The sequence below is a fragment of the Orycteropus afer genome, unplaced genomic scaffold (genome assembly GCF_000298275.1).
Source record: "Orycteropus afer afer isolate SDZICR_OR568_19922 unplaced genomic scaffold, OryAfe1.0 scaffold00233, whole genome shotgun sequence".
NCBI classification, from domain to species: Eukaryota; Metazoa; Chordata; class Mammalia; order Tubulidentata; family Orycteropodidae; genus Orycteropus; species Orycteropus afer.
In genome coordinates, this window is record NW_006921820.1 from 2,257,145 (window position 1) to 2,269,423 (window position 12,279).

At 53.4% G+C, this 12,279-nt stretch overlaps 1 protein-coding gene across 1 annotated transcript; it reads right to left on the reverse strand.

Annotated features, from left to right (window-relative positions):
- Positions 1-973: 973 nt before the first annotated feature.
- Positions 974-10,472, reverse strand: SNX33 (sorting nexin 33). Its single transcript, XM_007948937.2, has 2 exons — positions 9,002-10,472; positions 974-1,227 (listed from the first exon to the last, which is right to left on the reverse strand). Exons 1-2 carry the CDS (start codon positions 10,470-10,472, stop codon positions 974-976), a joined length of 1,725 nt encoding a protein of 574 aa, XP_007947128.1.
- Between the last annotated feature and the right edge of the window lie 1,807 nt (positions 10,473-12,279).

Here is a 12,279-nt window from a genome sequence, read left to right on the forward strand (position 1 = left end):
CTCCAGAAAGGTGCCATCAGGGCCCTGGGGTCCATGGCTCATCTCACCACTTCAAGCCCAGGGGCTAGGAAGGGTGCTGCATGGTCTCCTAACCAAGGGAAGATGGGGGTCAGAGGTGAAAAGTCAGAGCACTGCAAGAAGGAGTTGATCTGCTGCCCCTCTTGGAGGGGACTCAGGGTAGGGCAAGGAAATAAGGGAGGGACACGGGAGCAAGGAAGATTCCTCCCCTCCACCACACAGGCTAGAAATGCCACCAAGAGGGCACCAAACTTGTTTGGGAATGGTAAGGAAGAAAAGAAGGAAAGGTTTTCATGCCACCATCCACTGCCCATGCTATCCCTTCTCCCTGGAATGTCCTTCTTTCTATTTTCTGTCTGGCAGGCTCCTTGTCATTCCTCAAGGTATGGCTCAAATATCACCTACTCTGTAGAGTCTTCCCTGACCGGCAGAATGCAGTAGTCCCTTATTTGAGCTTCTAGGAACCCCTTATTTAACCACATAGAAATTGCCTTTGTCTGTTTCTGTGTCTGACCCACTCAACTGAGAACTCCTTGGGGGCAGAGGCAGGCATGCCACAGCGTTGTGTGCCCAGTGCAGACCCCAGGCCTGGCACACAGCAGGCCTCAGTGCCTACTAAATGACGAGGGGGTAGCGGCCAGGTGAGTGGGCACCATGGGCTCGAGGGGAAGCTGAGACACTGGCTTGGCCTGAGATGACTGACCAGCAGCCAGGCCTTAGCCTGGAGGGTTCCTGGCCCCATTTCCACCCCTGATTTGCCCCCATCTCTGAGGCATAGGGTTCTGCCCCCAGAAATGCCCACGACTCCTCCAAAGCCACTTCTCAGGGAGGAAGGACAGGCTGCTGACCTCACCCACCCCCAGCTCCCTAGGCACTGCTGGTGCAGAGAGGTTAGAGAGCAGGGTATGCTGTAGTGACCAGGCCCTGGGATGGGGTAGGGGCCAGCTTCACGTGGTCAGAGGTGGTCGTACATGCGCAGTGTCTTCTCCAGCTGCTGGCCTACCCGCTGGTAGAAGAGGATCTGCTGGCGCAGGTAGTTCTGCATCATGTGCTTGAAGTCGAGCTCACGGCGCTGATGGAAGTGGTTCATCTCTGCCTGCAGGGCGAAACCTACCACACGGCAGCGCCTGCGAATGCCATCGGTTTCCTCTTGTGCCATGCGGCCCTCGTCACTCATGCGCTGGCTCTCCTTCACCTTGGCGAAGGCGCCTGGCATGGGCAGAGCAGAGGACAAGACAGGTAAAGGCCCAGGTTTTTTTGCCCCCTACACCTTTCCTGAGCCCCCTCAAGAACAGACAACACCTTCGTCAGCTCAACTCAGGCCTCGATCCTGAACTCCAGACTCCATGATCCAGCCACCTGATGTCTCCACCACGAGATCCTAATGCAAACACACCATCTTCCCTCTTAACTTGCAGCACCACCAGCAGTCCCCACTAAACAAATTTGGCTAGATGTACTTATTTCCAAGACATATCTCTATCCAGTACAGGTCTTATCATCATTCATGCTCAGCTCAGATACGGCCTCCTCCAGGAAGCATTCTCTGCACTCCCACTGGTTTCATTGCTTCCCTGATGCCCCTGGACTCCCTCTACCATTTGTTTCTGTGATTGTATCCCCTACTGAGCTGTAAGCTAAATCATGACAGGGCCTATCCTCATCTTTTCTGTGTCTCCAGCACCCAGAACAAGGCCTGGCCCACAGCAGACTCTGATCAATGTCTGCTGAACTAATTCACCCTGTTCCTCATGGGACTGCTATCACAGTCCCCCATGGGTCTCAGTGCCTTCGGTCACAGCCTCAGATAGATAGAAGCTCCATAGCACCCAAAGATCAGGCAAGCTGGACACTCTGCTCCAAACCTTCCTTGGCTCCCTATTACCTGCAGATCATGGTCATGCCCATTTGCCTGGTGCATGAGGCCCTCTGGGAGTTGGCCTCTGCACACATTCCACACTGACTCCATGTCAGGTGAGTTTCAGCTCATCAAATTCTCCCTGCTCCTTCCTACCTCCATACCTCTGCCTGCTGGCTGCCTATTCATAATTCAAGGCCCTGATCAGGTGCCACTTCTACGCTGAGCCTTCTCAGTGTTCCCAGACAGAATGTCTCCTCCATTTGACCTTCCCCCCTTCTGTACCCCATCACACCAAAGTAACAGATGGAGGGCAAGGGCTGAACCTAGGCAGGGGATCCAATGTGAAGAATCTGAATGAATCAACCAGCAATTGGCAAATGAATTGAAGTTAAATAAATAAATAAATAAAAGGTATTTGATTAATTCTAAAAAGGAGCCTTGGTGGTACACCGGTTAAGCACTCAACTGCAAACTGAAAAGTTGGCAGTTTGAACCTACCAACCGCTTTGTAGGAGAAAGACGTAGCAATTTGCTTCAGTAAAGATTATAGCCTTGGAAATCCTGTGGGGCCGTTTTATTCTATCCTATGTGGTCACTATGAGTCAGAATGGACTCCAAAGCAATGGGTTGACTAAGTCTATATTTAAGATGGCAGAGGCAGTAGCAGGGGACAGGAGCAGTTTGCTTGTGTCTGGCACTCACTCTTCAAAGGGTTATCGGGCACCCACCGTACCAAAGAAGGTTAAGGAGGTGGGAAGGGTCCAGAGGACAGTACTGTCTCCAAGCACTTAAAAAAGGACCCACTGTACACAAACAGTGTACTCATCTTCATGTTTGTCCCCTTCCCTTTGAAGGAGGCTCTCAAGGGCCTTCTAGACGTTATTCCTTTTACCCTTCCTCAAATGGTCTGATGCACTGAAAATGCATTTATCGAGCACTTACTGTATGCCAGGCCCAGCCTCTACATGCTAGAAATAATTCTGGAGACGTTTAGCAGGAGTCTGTCTTATGATCTGAGCAGCCTCCTCCCATATCCACAACGGTGCCCTGGTGTGGCTGCTTGTGGTTTGAGCCATGCAAAAAGAGCAGCAGAGCAGGGCTGTGGGAAGAGCACAGGCTTTGGGTTCAGACAGACCCTGGCTTAAATCCTGGCTCTGCCTTATGCCTACTTGTGTGACCTGGGCCTCAGTTTCCTCATCACGGACAGAGTGAGACAATGCACAGGAGGTCATTACCTGACACATGGCATGTAACTAAAATGCAGTGGAAGGTGCTTCCCTGCCCTATGGCAGCAAGGGAGCAGTGACTGTTCTCCAGACATGGAGGGGGACCCTGCTCTGCCCCAGGGTGATTTTTGGTGTGTGTATGTTGGGGACTGTTTTGATTTCGAACCACACTGTTTTCTTGGGTGGTTTGAGTTGATCATTTTGATGATGGTGATGATGATGATGATCATCATCATCATCATCATCGACAATGACAACTGGTCCTATGAAGAGTATGAACTCTGGACCATTATGTATACTTCACACTCATCATCTCACTCAATCTAACAGTCCTATGAAGGGGGTTGTTTATTCCTGTGTCAGATGAGTGAAATGTAGAGCAATCCACAGAGATGTGAGGGGACCTATTCAAGGTCAGCCAGCTGGGAAGCAGATGTGCCTGGACCTCAACCTGGGCTGGTGTGACTGAAATGATGTCTACATTCCAGTCTCCCACACATCCAGCCTAGCTGACTGTTCTCATCCAAGACAGAGAGCAGGGATCCTAGGGGCCAGGACTTCTCCAGTGCTTTCCCCCACCACTTCCAGAGCTGGGCACACCCTCAGTCCACACTTGCCCAATACCTACTAAGTATAGCCCTGGGCAAGGTTAACCTGGCTCTCAAGAGATTCCACACCCAGGGATCCGGGGATACAGAGAAGTTAGGAAACCATCAGAGATGCTCAGCACCTACCAATGGGTCAGTCTGCCAAGACATGACCCAAGGAAGAAGAGGGTAATCTGGAAGGCTTCCGAGAAGTGGAAGGGCTTAGAGACAAGAAAGACTTAGAGGCAGAGAAGGCATCCCAGGTAAGAAGAGCACAAGCAAAACCAGGGCAGAGTGAGGAATTTAGGGGGCATGTAGACACTGGCCAGAGTGGGAAGAAACAAGCAGAGGCCTTGAACAAATCTGAGTCTACACTTTATCCCATAAGCAATGGAGTATGGAGTGTTCTGAGAGTAGCCTGGGCTTCCCTAATTGCCTGTCCCTGCTGGCATATGAGGAATTAGGAGGTCTCCTTAGGTTACATTGGCCACTCTCCACATGATCCTTTCTACAGGGCCACCCTCTGGATGACAGCTCCTCACCTGGCACACAGCCTCAACTTGCCTCCATCTCCTCTATCCCCTCAGGCTCACTGTGGAAGGGGTACATGCTCTGTCTTCCCTTCTAAGACCTTTGCATGTCACCTTGCCTCTCTGAGCCTCACTTTTCTTATCTGGATATGGGAACAGTAGTCTGGCCCAACCCTTCAAGACCCGGCTCCAGGCCTCCTCTCCCCTGTCCTCTAAGGCCCAAAGGGCCAGAAGGGAACACTCTCCAAGTACAGCACCCATATTAGCTGGCAAGTACAAAGCTAATCAGCTAATAGTGCCATTTTAGACAGACTCACGTTTGGAGTCTCCTGGGCTGCTAACAAAGACCACAAAGCACTCTGCAGTCCCCAGCCCCAAACCCACTTTGTTCTTCTGCCACCTTCCCTGGACCACCTCCTGTCTCCTCTTCTTTCCTTACTGCCCATCCCTGGGCAGCAGAAGGGGGAATCATCCCAATGCCCAATGCCCAAGGTCTAGGATAGGGACTCAATAAGAGACCTCAGCTCTGGAGAGGCCCTAGAGGCCACCATTCAACCTCTACTACCTCCATTTGCCTTATAATCCAGAGGAAACAGACTCCAAGGGGACAGGAACTTGCCTAGAGGCTTCCAGCCTCCTTCCTGCCCCACCAGTCAGGGATGTTTAGTCCAGAGGAATCCCTCCACAGCTGGGAGATGGTCTCCACTTCTGTTTCAGGGAACCCATGCCAGATCCTCCAGGTATATGTGTCAGGCCCCGTACAATGGACTCAGGCATTCATGAAAGTCTCAAGGGGCAGGAAGGACCATAAGAAGAAAGACAGAAAACAGTAAGACAAAGAAAGTGGAGTTATGTTTCAGCAAGAGGGACCTACCTGAAAAGGAGACAGGGAACTCGCCTGGATTCCACCTGCCTGACAAAGCATGGGTGCAGTGGGGTGGGGTGGACCTACATTCAGGAGTTTCTCTTGGAGGAAAAGAAAAGGCTCCTTTTGCTGATGAGAAGACTGAGCCCCAAAGAGTAGGAATGAACCTATGGCAATTAGTAGGCATCTCCTGACAAGAAGAGCTGGGGGTGAAAAGCAGAAGCCTGGGGTAGCAAGAAGGTCCCACCTTGCTCTCTATCACCCCTCCACTCTGTGACTCAGTTTTGGGCTGGGAGCATATGATATGCCCTACTCTATAGGGCAGGGAAGGAGGGCCCAGGGTCTCAGGCCTGTGTGGCAACCCCTTCTACATTTCTCTTAGGATTCAACCTGACAACTGAGGTACCAGGACAGCTTCCTGCCCTGGGAGTTCTCCTGTGGGCAGGGCCCAGAGAGAGGGAAAGGAAGCTGGATGCAGAGCCCTAGGGCTCCAGGCAGATTTCCTAAGATCCCCCACCTCAATCCACCTTGTCCCTATCTCTTGAAGGTGTAGTTATTGTTCTTTCCAAGTGGGTGGGCAGGAGAGACTTTCTGAGTCCTAATCCCAGCTGCATCACTTCCAGCAAACCTGGGTTGCAGGTTTCTCAGCTGTCAAATGGGCTGAGAGGTTGGACTAGACGTCATGCTGCTGACAACTGCTCACAATGGTACGGTGCTTTAGAGTTTCTACATCTATTAAATGGGATAGTAATACCTGCCCTATAATATAATTCAGGTTTTATTGAGCTATTATATGTGAGGTACTTAGAGCCATACTTGACATAGAGGAAGAGCTCAAGATGCTATTGGAATTGTGTACAAACTGCTTTACTGTCCATGAGCTCACAGCAAGTACCAGCTGGTGATGGCTCATGGTGGCATTAATCTCTTTGATTTATGGAGGACAAGAAGGGAAGAGAGAGGGAGTTAGACGATGGCCTAGAACACACAGAGGGAAAAGGATTGCCTGCACCTATGTGTCCCCCAAACAAGGTCTTGTTCCTCTTGCCTCCCTTTCCTTGGCCTTGAGTTTCACAGCCCCTCCTTGGATATTCTGTGATCCTAGACCTGCCCCCAGTCCTCTAGGAAGCCAGCTGAGTTACTTTTGTATGACTAGACCTCCTTTCCTCCTCCTTCCCCTCTGTGTCACCTACTCCAGCCTCCCATTCCTTGGGGAGACGCTTGCCCCACCATCTGGCTCAGTGAAAACAGTCTGGGCTGTGAAGTCAGACAGACTTGGGTTCCAGTTCCTGCTCTGTACATCATCTCACCTCACTATACCTCGGTTTCCTCACCTGTAAAATGGAAGTGATCATACCGACCTCCTTGACTTGTGAAGAGGCTTAGGATGGAGCCTAAGCCCTCCCCTTGCTGGCTCTCAAGTAGGGGACCACAGGTCCCAGCTTGCCTGTACATGAATTGTTTCCCCTTGTTGTCCCTGGATAATTACTAGGGCCCCCTTTCACTCACAAATCTTCACTGGTATGGACAGTTAATTATATGGTTGCCCTTCTCTCAGGAGACCCCTGGACTGAGATCCATGGGCTGTCAGGAACAGTCCAGGCTGATGGGCTTCATCCCAGCCCCAACCACTTTACTAACTGGGAGACTGAGGGGAAATACTCTCTCAAGGTTACCTCAGAAGCCTCATCTACCAAATCCTAGTCTCCCAACTCCCTATCTGGGTCTCCCACCTCCTTCCTTCCACTGCCTCTCCCATACACACTCCATCTGTTCACAGGCTGGAAAGACTCCTAGGACCCAGGGCCCAATTGTCCTCTCTCTTCCTCTGAGGAAGGACTCCACCCACAGGGCCAGTGTGGGACCCTCAGACTGACTGTAGTCCCTGAATCCTGCCCCATTCTGTTTCAGGCAGGTTCCAAGTCTCCTCTCTAACTCGCCCCAGGCCATGGGTCTTGGGGGAAGGGAGGCATACAAAGCCCAAGAGGGGTTGGCCTGGTGTGGAGGGGTCTTCTGGATGAGAGAAGGTGGGTTGGCCTTTGCCTGAGGCTGAATGCATCACCCCAGAGGACTAGTAGTCTCTCACTCTCAGAAATGGCCTCTCTCAGCTCTGTCTCCCTGCCCTGGGATCCGAAAGGCCAGTCTGGCCTCATTCCTTCCTGTTTCAATCCAAACCTGGGAGCCCCGGTATGAGGTTGCCTTCCTGCCCCCAGCCCTGACCTGAGTGAGGGTCCCCAGCCACTGCATGGGGCAGCTGTTTAATCCCTGTGCCCCTGCCTTCCACTGCCCACACAGAAACAGGCAATCCAAGGAGCTGGTTGAACCAGCTTTCCCAGGCCCTAGTACAGCAGAACACGTGGCTCCACTTCCGCAGAAGGAGATACCAGCCCCTTTGGTGTCTCAGTCAGCCCCTGACACCTCCCTGGCCCTAGCCCTTCCTCCCAAGCTCAGGAGCAGCTCTGTGCCTTCACTCTATTCTTGGTCAGACCATCCTCAGGAGTCCTTCCCCTCCCTTAGAGCTCACTGAGTCCACCTGCTTTAATTTTCTCAGAAAACTGAGGCCCAGAGAGATGGCACTCCCCAGAAACACACAGTAAGTTGGACAAATTAGGGCCTCATGTCTCCTGGAACTGAAAGGTGATGGTGAAGGTGGACAGTAAAGGGCAGAGAAGAGAGAAAGAGGAGGACAAAGTGAGGGAAGGAAGGCTAGGAGCTGGAGAAGTTTCAGAAGTCACCCTCCTGCTCAAGGAGAGCAGGGCTGGCTTATCCCAGACTTTCCTGGGTATTGGGAGGGGGACACATTTGCTGTCCCCAGGGCCAGTCCAGAGGCCTGCCTCCTGACCCCACCCTTAGTAAAACTCTCCACCAAGCCAGACCTGACCTCAGGGTGTAAGGGCCAGGGAGCCAGCCCCACGCCCTGCAGACGTTCTTCCTGAGTTACCAAGCAGCCCCAGGGAGGACCACACCTCTCTCCTGATATCTGCCCTCTCCGTTGTTCCCAGGACTCAGCCACCTGGCAGGTCAGACCCTGGCTCACTCCTCAGATGAGAAGCAGGCTCCAGAAGAGGGGAATTAGAAGGGGCCATGTAGACAGTGTCCTTACCCCCTGGTTCTGCTCCCCTGGCGTACGTAGCCTGGTGCCCCTGTGTGACCCAGATGAGTCATTTCCCTGGCAGTTCCTTGACAGCCCCAGCAGTAACAGGCAGGGCCCATCCTGTCCTCCCCTACAGAGGAGGCCATGAAAACTGAAACACAGTTGCGCTTGAGAGGCGACCAATGTGTCCTTGGGGAGATGGCAGGAGGAAGGGACAGTCCCAGCAGGTCTCCAGATGCCCTGTGCAACTAACCTCTGGACACCAGCTTCTTCATCTACAAAATGGGGACAGCAGTCCTCCTACACACTGATAAGGAGCTCACAAGTTACACAGTGAATGGGAAAAGGGTCTGAAGCTGCAAACAGGGGCAGGAGCTTGTGAGAATTGGAAGATAGGCCCACATTTTGTGCTCTTGTTTTCAGGGTGTGTGTGTGTCAACATGAACCTGTGGTGAGGCTTGGGGACGGATCATTTCTGTGTTACCAGAGCCCAGCCAGAAACCTTGAAGGAGCTCACTGCATGGTAGTTAAAGGAATAAATGAGGAAGAAAAAGAGAAAATGAATAAATGAACTGTCAACGATAAGGTAAACAGTGAGCTCCATGAGGACAGGGATCAGGCCCACCCACAACAATATCCCTGCCCCTAGAACAGCATCTGGTATATGGTAGGAACTCAACACATTTATTGAATGAATGAGTTAAGACAGAGACAGAAATATGAGATGACCTGCTCTGTTCTGCCTAGATCATCCCAGTGTCCCCAATGCCTAGCAGAGTGCCAGATTCAGTAAGGGTTTCCTGTCTACAATGGGTCTTACCTTTCTGCAGATGGATGATGTCAGGGAAGTTGGAGAGCAGGCCCTGATAGAGAGACAGCATGTCAAGCATCTGGAAGAGGTCATTCTTTGGCTGCTCAGCAAACATCTCACCAACAGCTTCATAGGTACGGCCCGTGTGAGAAATGGCACTGTTAAGGGCCTCAGAGCCAAAGAGGGGGTCCATCTGGAAGGAATGACTGATGGCCTGGAAAGCACTGCCCAGCTTCTGGAATTCCTTGCGGAAGCCCCCCACATGCTTACGCACCAGCTCCGATGCAACGGTGCTGAGCTGTAGGACACTGTCATCCATCTTTTTGCTGAAGGCCTTAAAGGTGTCTACACGGTCCTCCACGTCCTGTAGGTCCTGGTGCTCAGTGGGAATCTGGAAAGTGAGCAGGAAACTGGCACCTACCATCTCGTCCCTCTCTGCCCGGCGTTTGCCCATCTTCCACTGCCTGTTATCCAGGCAGCTGAGAAAATGCTGGAAGCCTTCATACTGGGAGAGCACAGGGTGGCTGGTCATGTGGTCCATCCAGAGGATGAGCCGCCGCTTCCGCTTCTCAATGAAGTCCTCCTCAAAACGGCCTGTAGCTTGCTTCTCAGGCAGATGGGGCACCGAAATGACAGTGAACTTGTGCAAGAGGCGGTTATAGAGCCAATCAAAGTGTTTGTAGCGCCGGTAAACAGGTGAGCCAACATGGCTGGGTGTGAGCTTGTAGGAGATGTAGCTTTTGATGCCCTTGAATTTGGTCTGTTTGGTGGGGTCCTCCACAGTGCAGGCAAATGGATGAGGATTGGCCTTCCACTGGGGGCCACGAGGGCCCATTTCAATGGAGTACGTCTCAATGATCTTGGTCATCATGGGCACATCACCCAAAATAAAGGCCTCCACTCCAGAGCGCACAAAGCACGAGAAACGGTTGAGGTTGCGCCCTACCATGCTGCCTCGCTTGGCAGATGCCAGGCTATCCTGCCGCTCTAGGGGTGGCTTGGGTCGGAAGGCCATGTGCTGGCTGGGATAGGCACCTGGGTAGGAGAGATTGAGTGGGGGGTGCCCATTGGTGCCCAGCCCACCACTCTGCGGCTCCTCCACCACTGTGCAGCCATCATCCCAGTCATCCCAGTCATCATCATCCTCCTCCTCGAAGCTGCCCTGGTTGGAAAGGAAACCACTGCCCCCACCACTCCTAGCTGAGCTGGCCACATTGGGACTGTCATATAAATTCACCTGGGTGCCCAGGGAGTCTGCAGGGCTGCTGGAGTAGTAGGCATGGTTGGAGCTGGTATTGGAACGGATGATCTCCACGTAAGAGGCAGGAAAGAGCCCTGTCTCACCACGGCTATTCTGGCCCTGCAGCCAGCCATCCAGCGAGATCTCACTAAAGATGATCAGGTCTTCATCCTGCTGGATGCTGATTTCCTCCTTGTTCTCACTGCGGAAGTCATAGAGGGCTCGGCCTTTCAGTGCCATGGCGGGACCAGGTGGTAGAGATGCAGAGGAGAAAGTCCTAGCAGAACCCAAGATGCTTACTAAGGTGTCCAAATATGTACTAGCAACTCAATGCTTGTAACAGCAGCTCAGATCCTCAGCCCCTACCACATGGTCTCAGCACCTTGGATGCTGTCCAGCCTTCCTCTCTTCAGAGCAATGCCCACGTCCCAGAAACTGCCCTATCCAGTCTCCAGGAAAACGTCTGTGAGTAGGGAGGGCTCATGTCCAAGTCTTCCTCCCTGCCCTCAGCAGCCCCTGAGGGACTCTCCCTCCTCCTACTCCCAGAAGAAAAGTGATTTAGAGAAGCAAGAGTTCCACACTTTCCACTGGAACAATGTTCTAAAATATAAGAGAATCACTAGAAAACCTGGGTTCCTGAACCACAGACAGGGCTCTGCCCTTCCTCTGGCTCCCAGCTCCTGCTGGCTGCTCCAGCGTTGGGAATCTCTCGCATTCCTTTGCAGATAGGCTCTTTCCTCCTCCTCCTGGGCTACTGGGTTTTCAAAAATCCAGAAAATCCAAGAGGGGCAAGGAGAAAGGCAGTACAGCCTCCTGAATCGAGTCCAAGGGTGGATGTGTCCGGCTTCACAACGAGCCAGGCCGGGAAAACAAGGACTGAGGCTTACACAACAGGCCGCCAACTCCCCGACCCCAGCGGCGCAGCAGGCCGGCCCCAGGCCGGCTTGGGGAGCCCTTTCTACCCCTCAAGAGACCAGCCCCCACTCTGGTGAAGGAAGGGGCGCGACAAGGCAGTCAAGCAACTTCTGGCCACTGGCTGAGCGGACCCTTTTGTTCTTAATTCCTTCCTAATTTCTAAACTTTAAACTGACCCTAACCTGAGTCCAAAGACCCTCGTCCGAAGGTAACCAGTCCCGGCGCGCACGGACGTCTAGACCCCCACTCCGCACCCCTCGCGCGCAGGCACACACTCAACAGTAGTTCGTAGAGTAACCTCTGGACAGCAGATGGCAGGGCGGTCAGTTTGTCGGTCCGTTCTCCCGCTCTGCCCTGCAGGGCCTGGCTGGTGGTCTGCGCCCCTAGACCGCCTTCTCCTCCGCACTCACAGCCCCTCGGCGCCGCCAGTAAGAAATTAGCTTCAAAACAAAACAAAAAAGGCGATTCCGGGAGGTGGCGTCCCTAAAAAGGAGGGGATAGACTAGGGTGGAGGTGAGGGTGAGCAGAGGGAGGGAGGGAGGAAAAGCAGGCTAGGGAATTGGGCGAATTCCACAGCACTTCCGTGCGTCGGGGCTGGGCAGGCACAGCCCGGCTCCGCCCTCTCGCGGGCCTGGGGCACTTGAGCCGGCGTCCCCGCCTACTCCGCCTAGCTTCTTCCAATCTCGCCGTCGCCCTCTCTAGTTTGCAATCCGTCCGGGATGCGAGGTGGAGGAAAAAGGCGATCTGGGAAAAAGGGAGCCGAGAGCCTCCAGGACTGGACAGTGGGGCGGCTGCATACACACCCCCCAGCCGCCCGCCCCCACCAGGAGACACCTCTCCCCCAGGCGACACCTCTCCCCCAGGCTTCTGAGGCCGCGTGGGGGAGCTCGCCAGCCGCTGCCACCTAGTTCCTGGGCTCCGTCACCCTCTAGCGTTTTCCGTGACGCAAGCGGAGGAAAACTCCGAAAGTTTGCAAAGCTTGGGGCTGCAGGGAAGGCGCCAGAGCAGGGGAGCTGGAGAGCCTTGCGAGCCCGAGGGGAGCAGAATCGAAAGCGCCCCCCTTCCTCTAGAGGACCAGACAGTGTCGCAGCTCAGGGACTGTTCCTCGGAGGGGGCCCCGCGGGTGACTTCT

Coding starts and splice junctions, on each gene's coding strand:
- SNX33 (XM_007948937.2), bottom strand. CDS start 10,472: ATGGCACTGAAAGGCCGAGCCCTCTATGACTTCCGCAGTGAGAACAAG. Junction 1,228..9,001: donor CATCATCCATCTGCAGAAAG/GTAAGACCCATT, acceptor TGCCCATGCCAG/GCGCCTTCGCCAAGGTGAAG.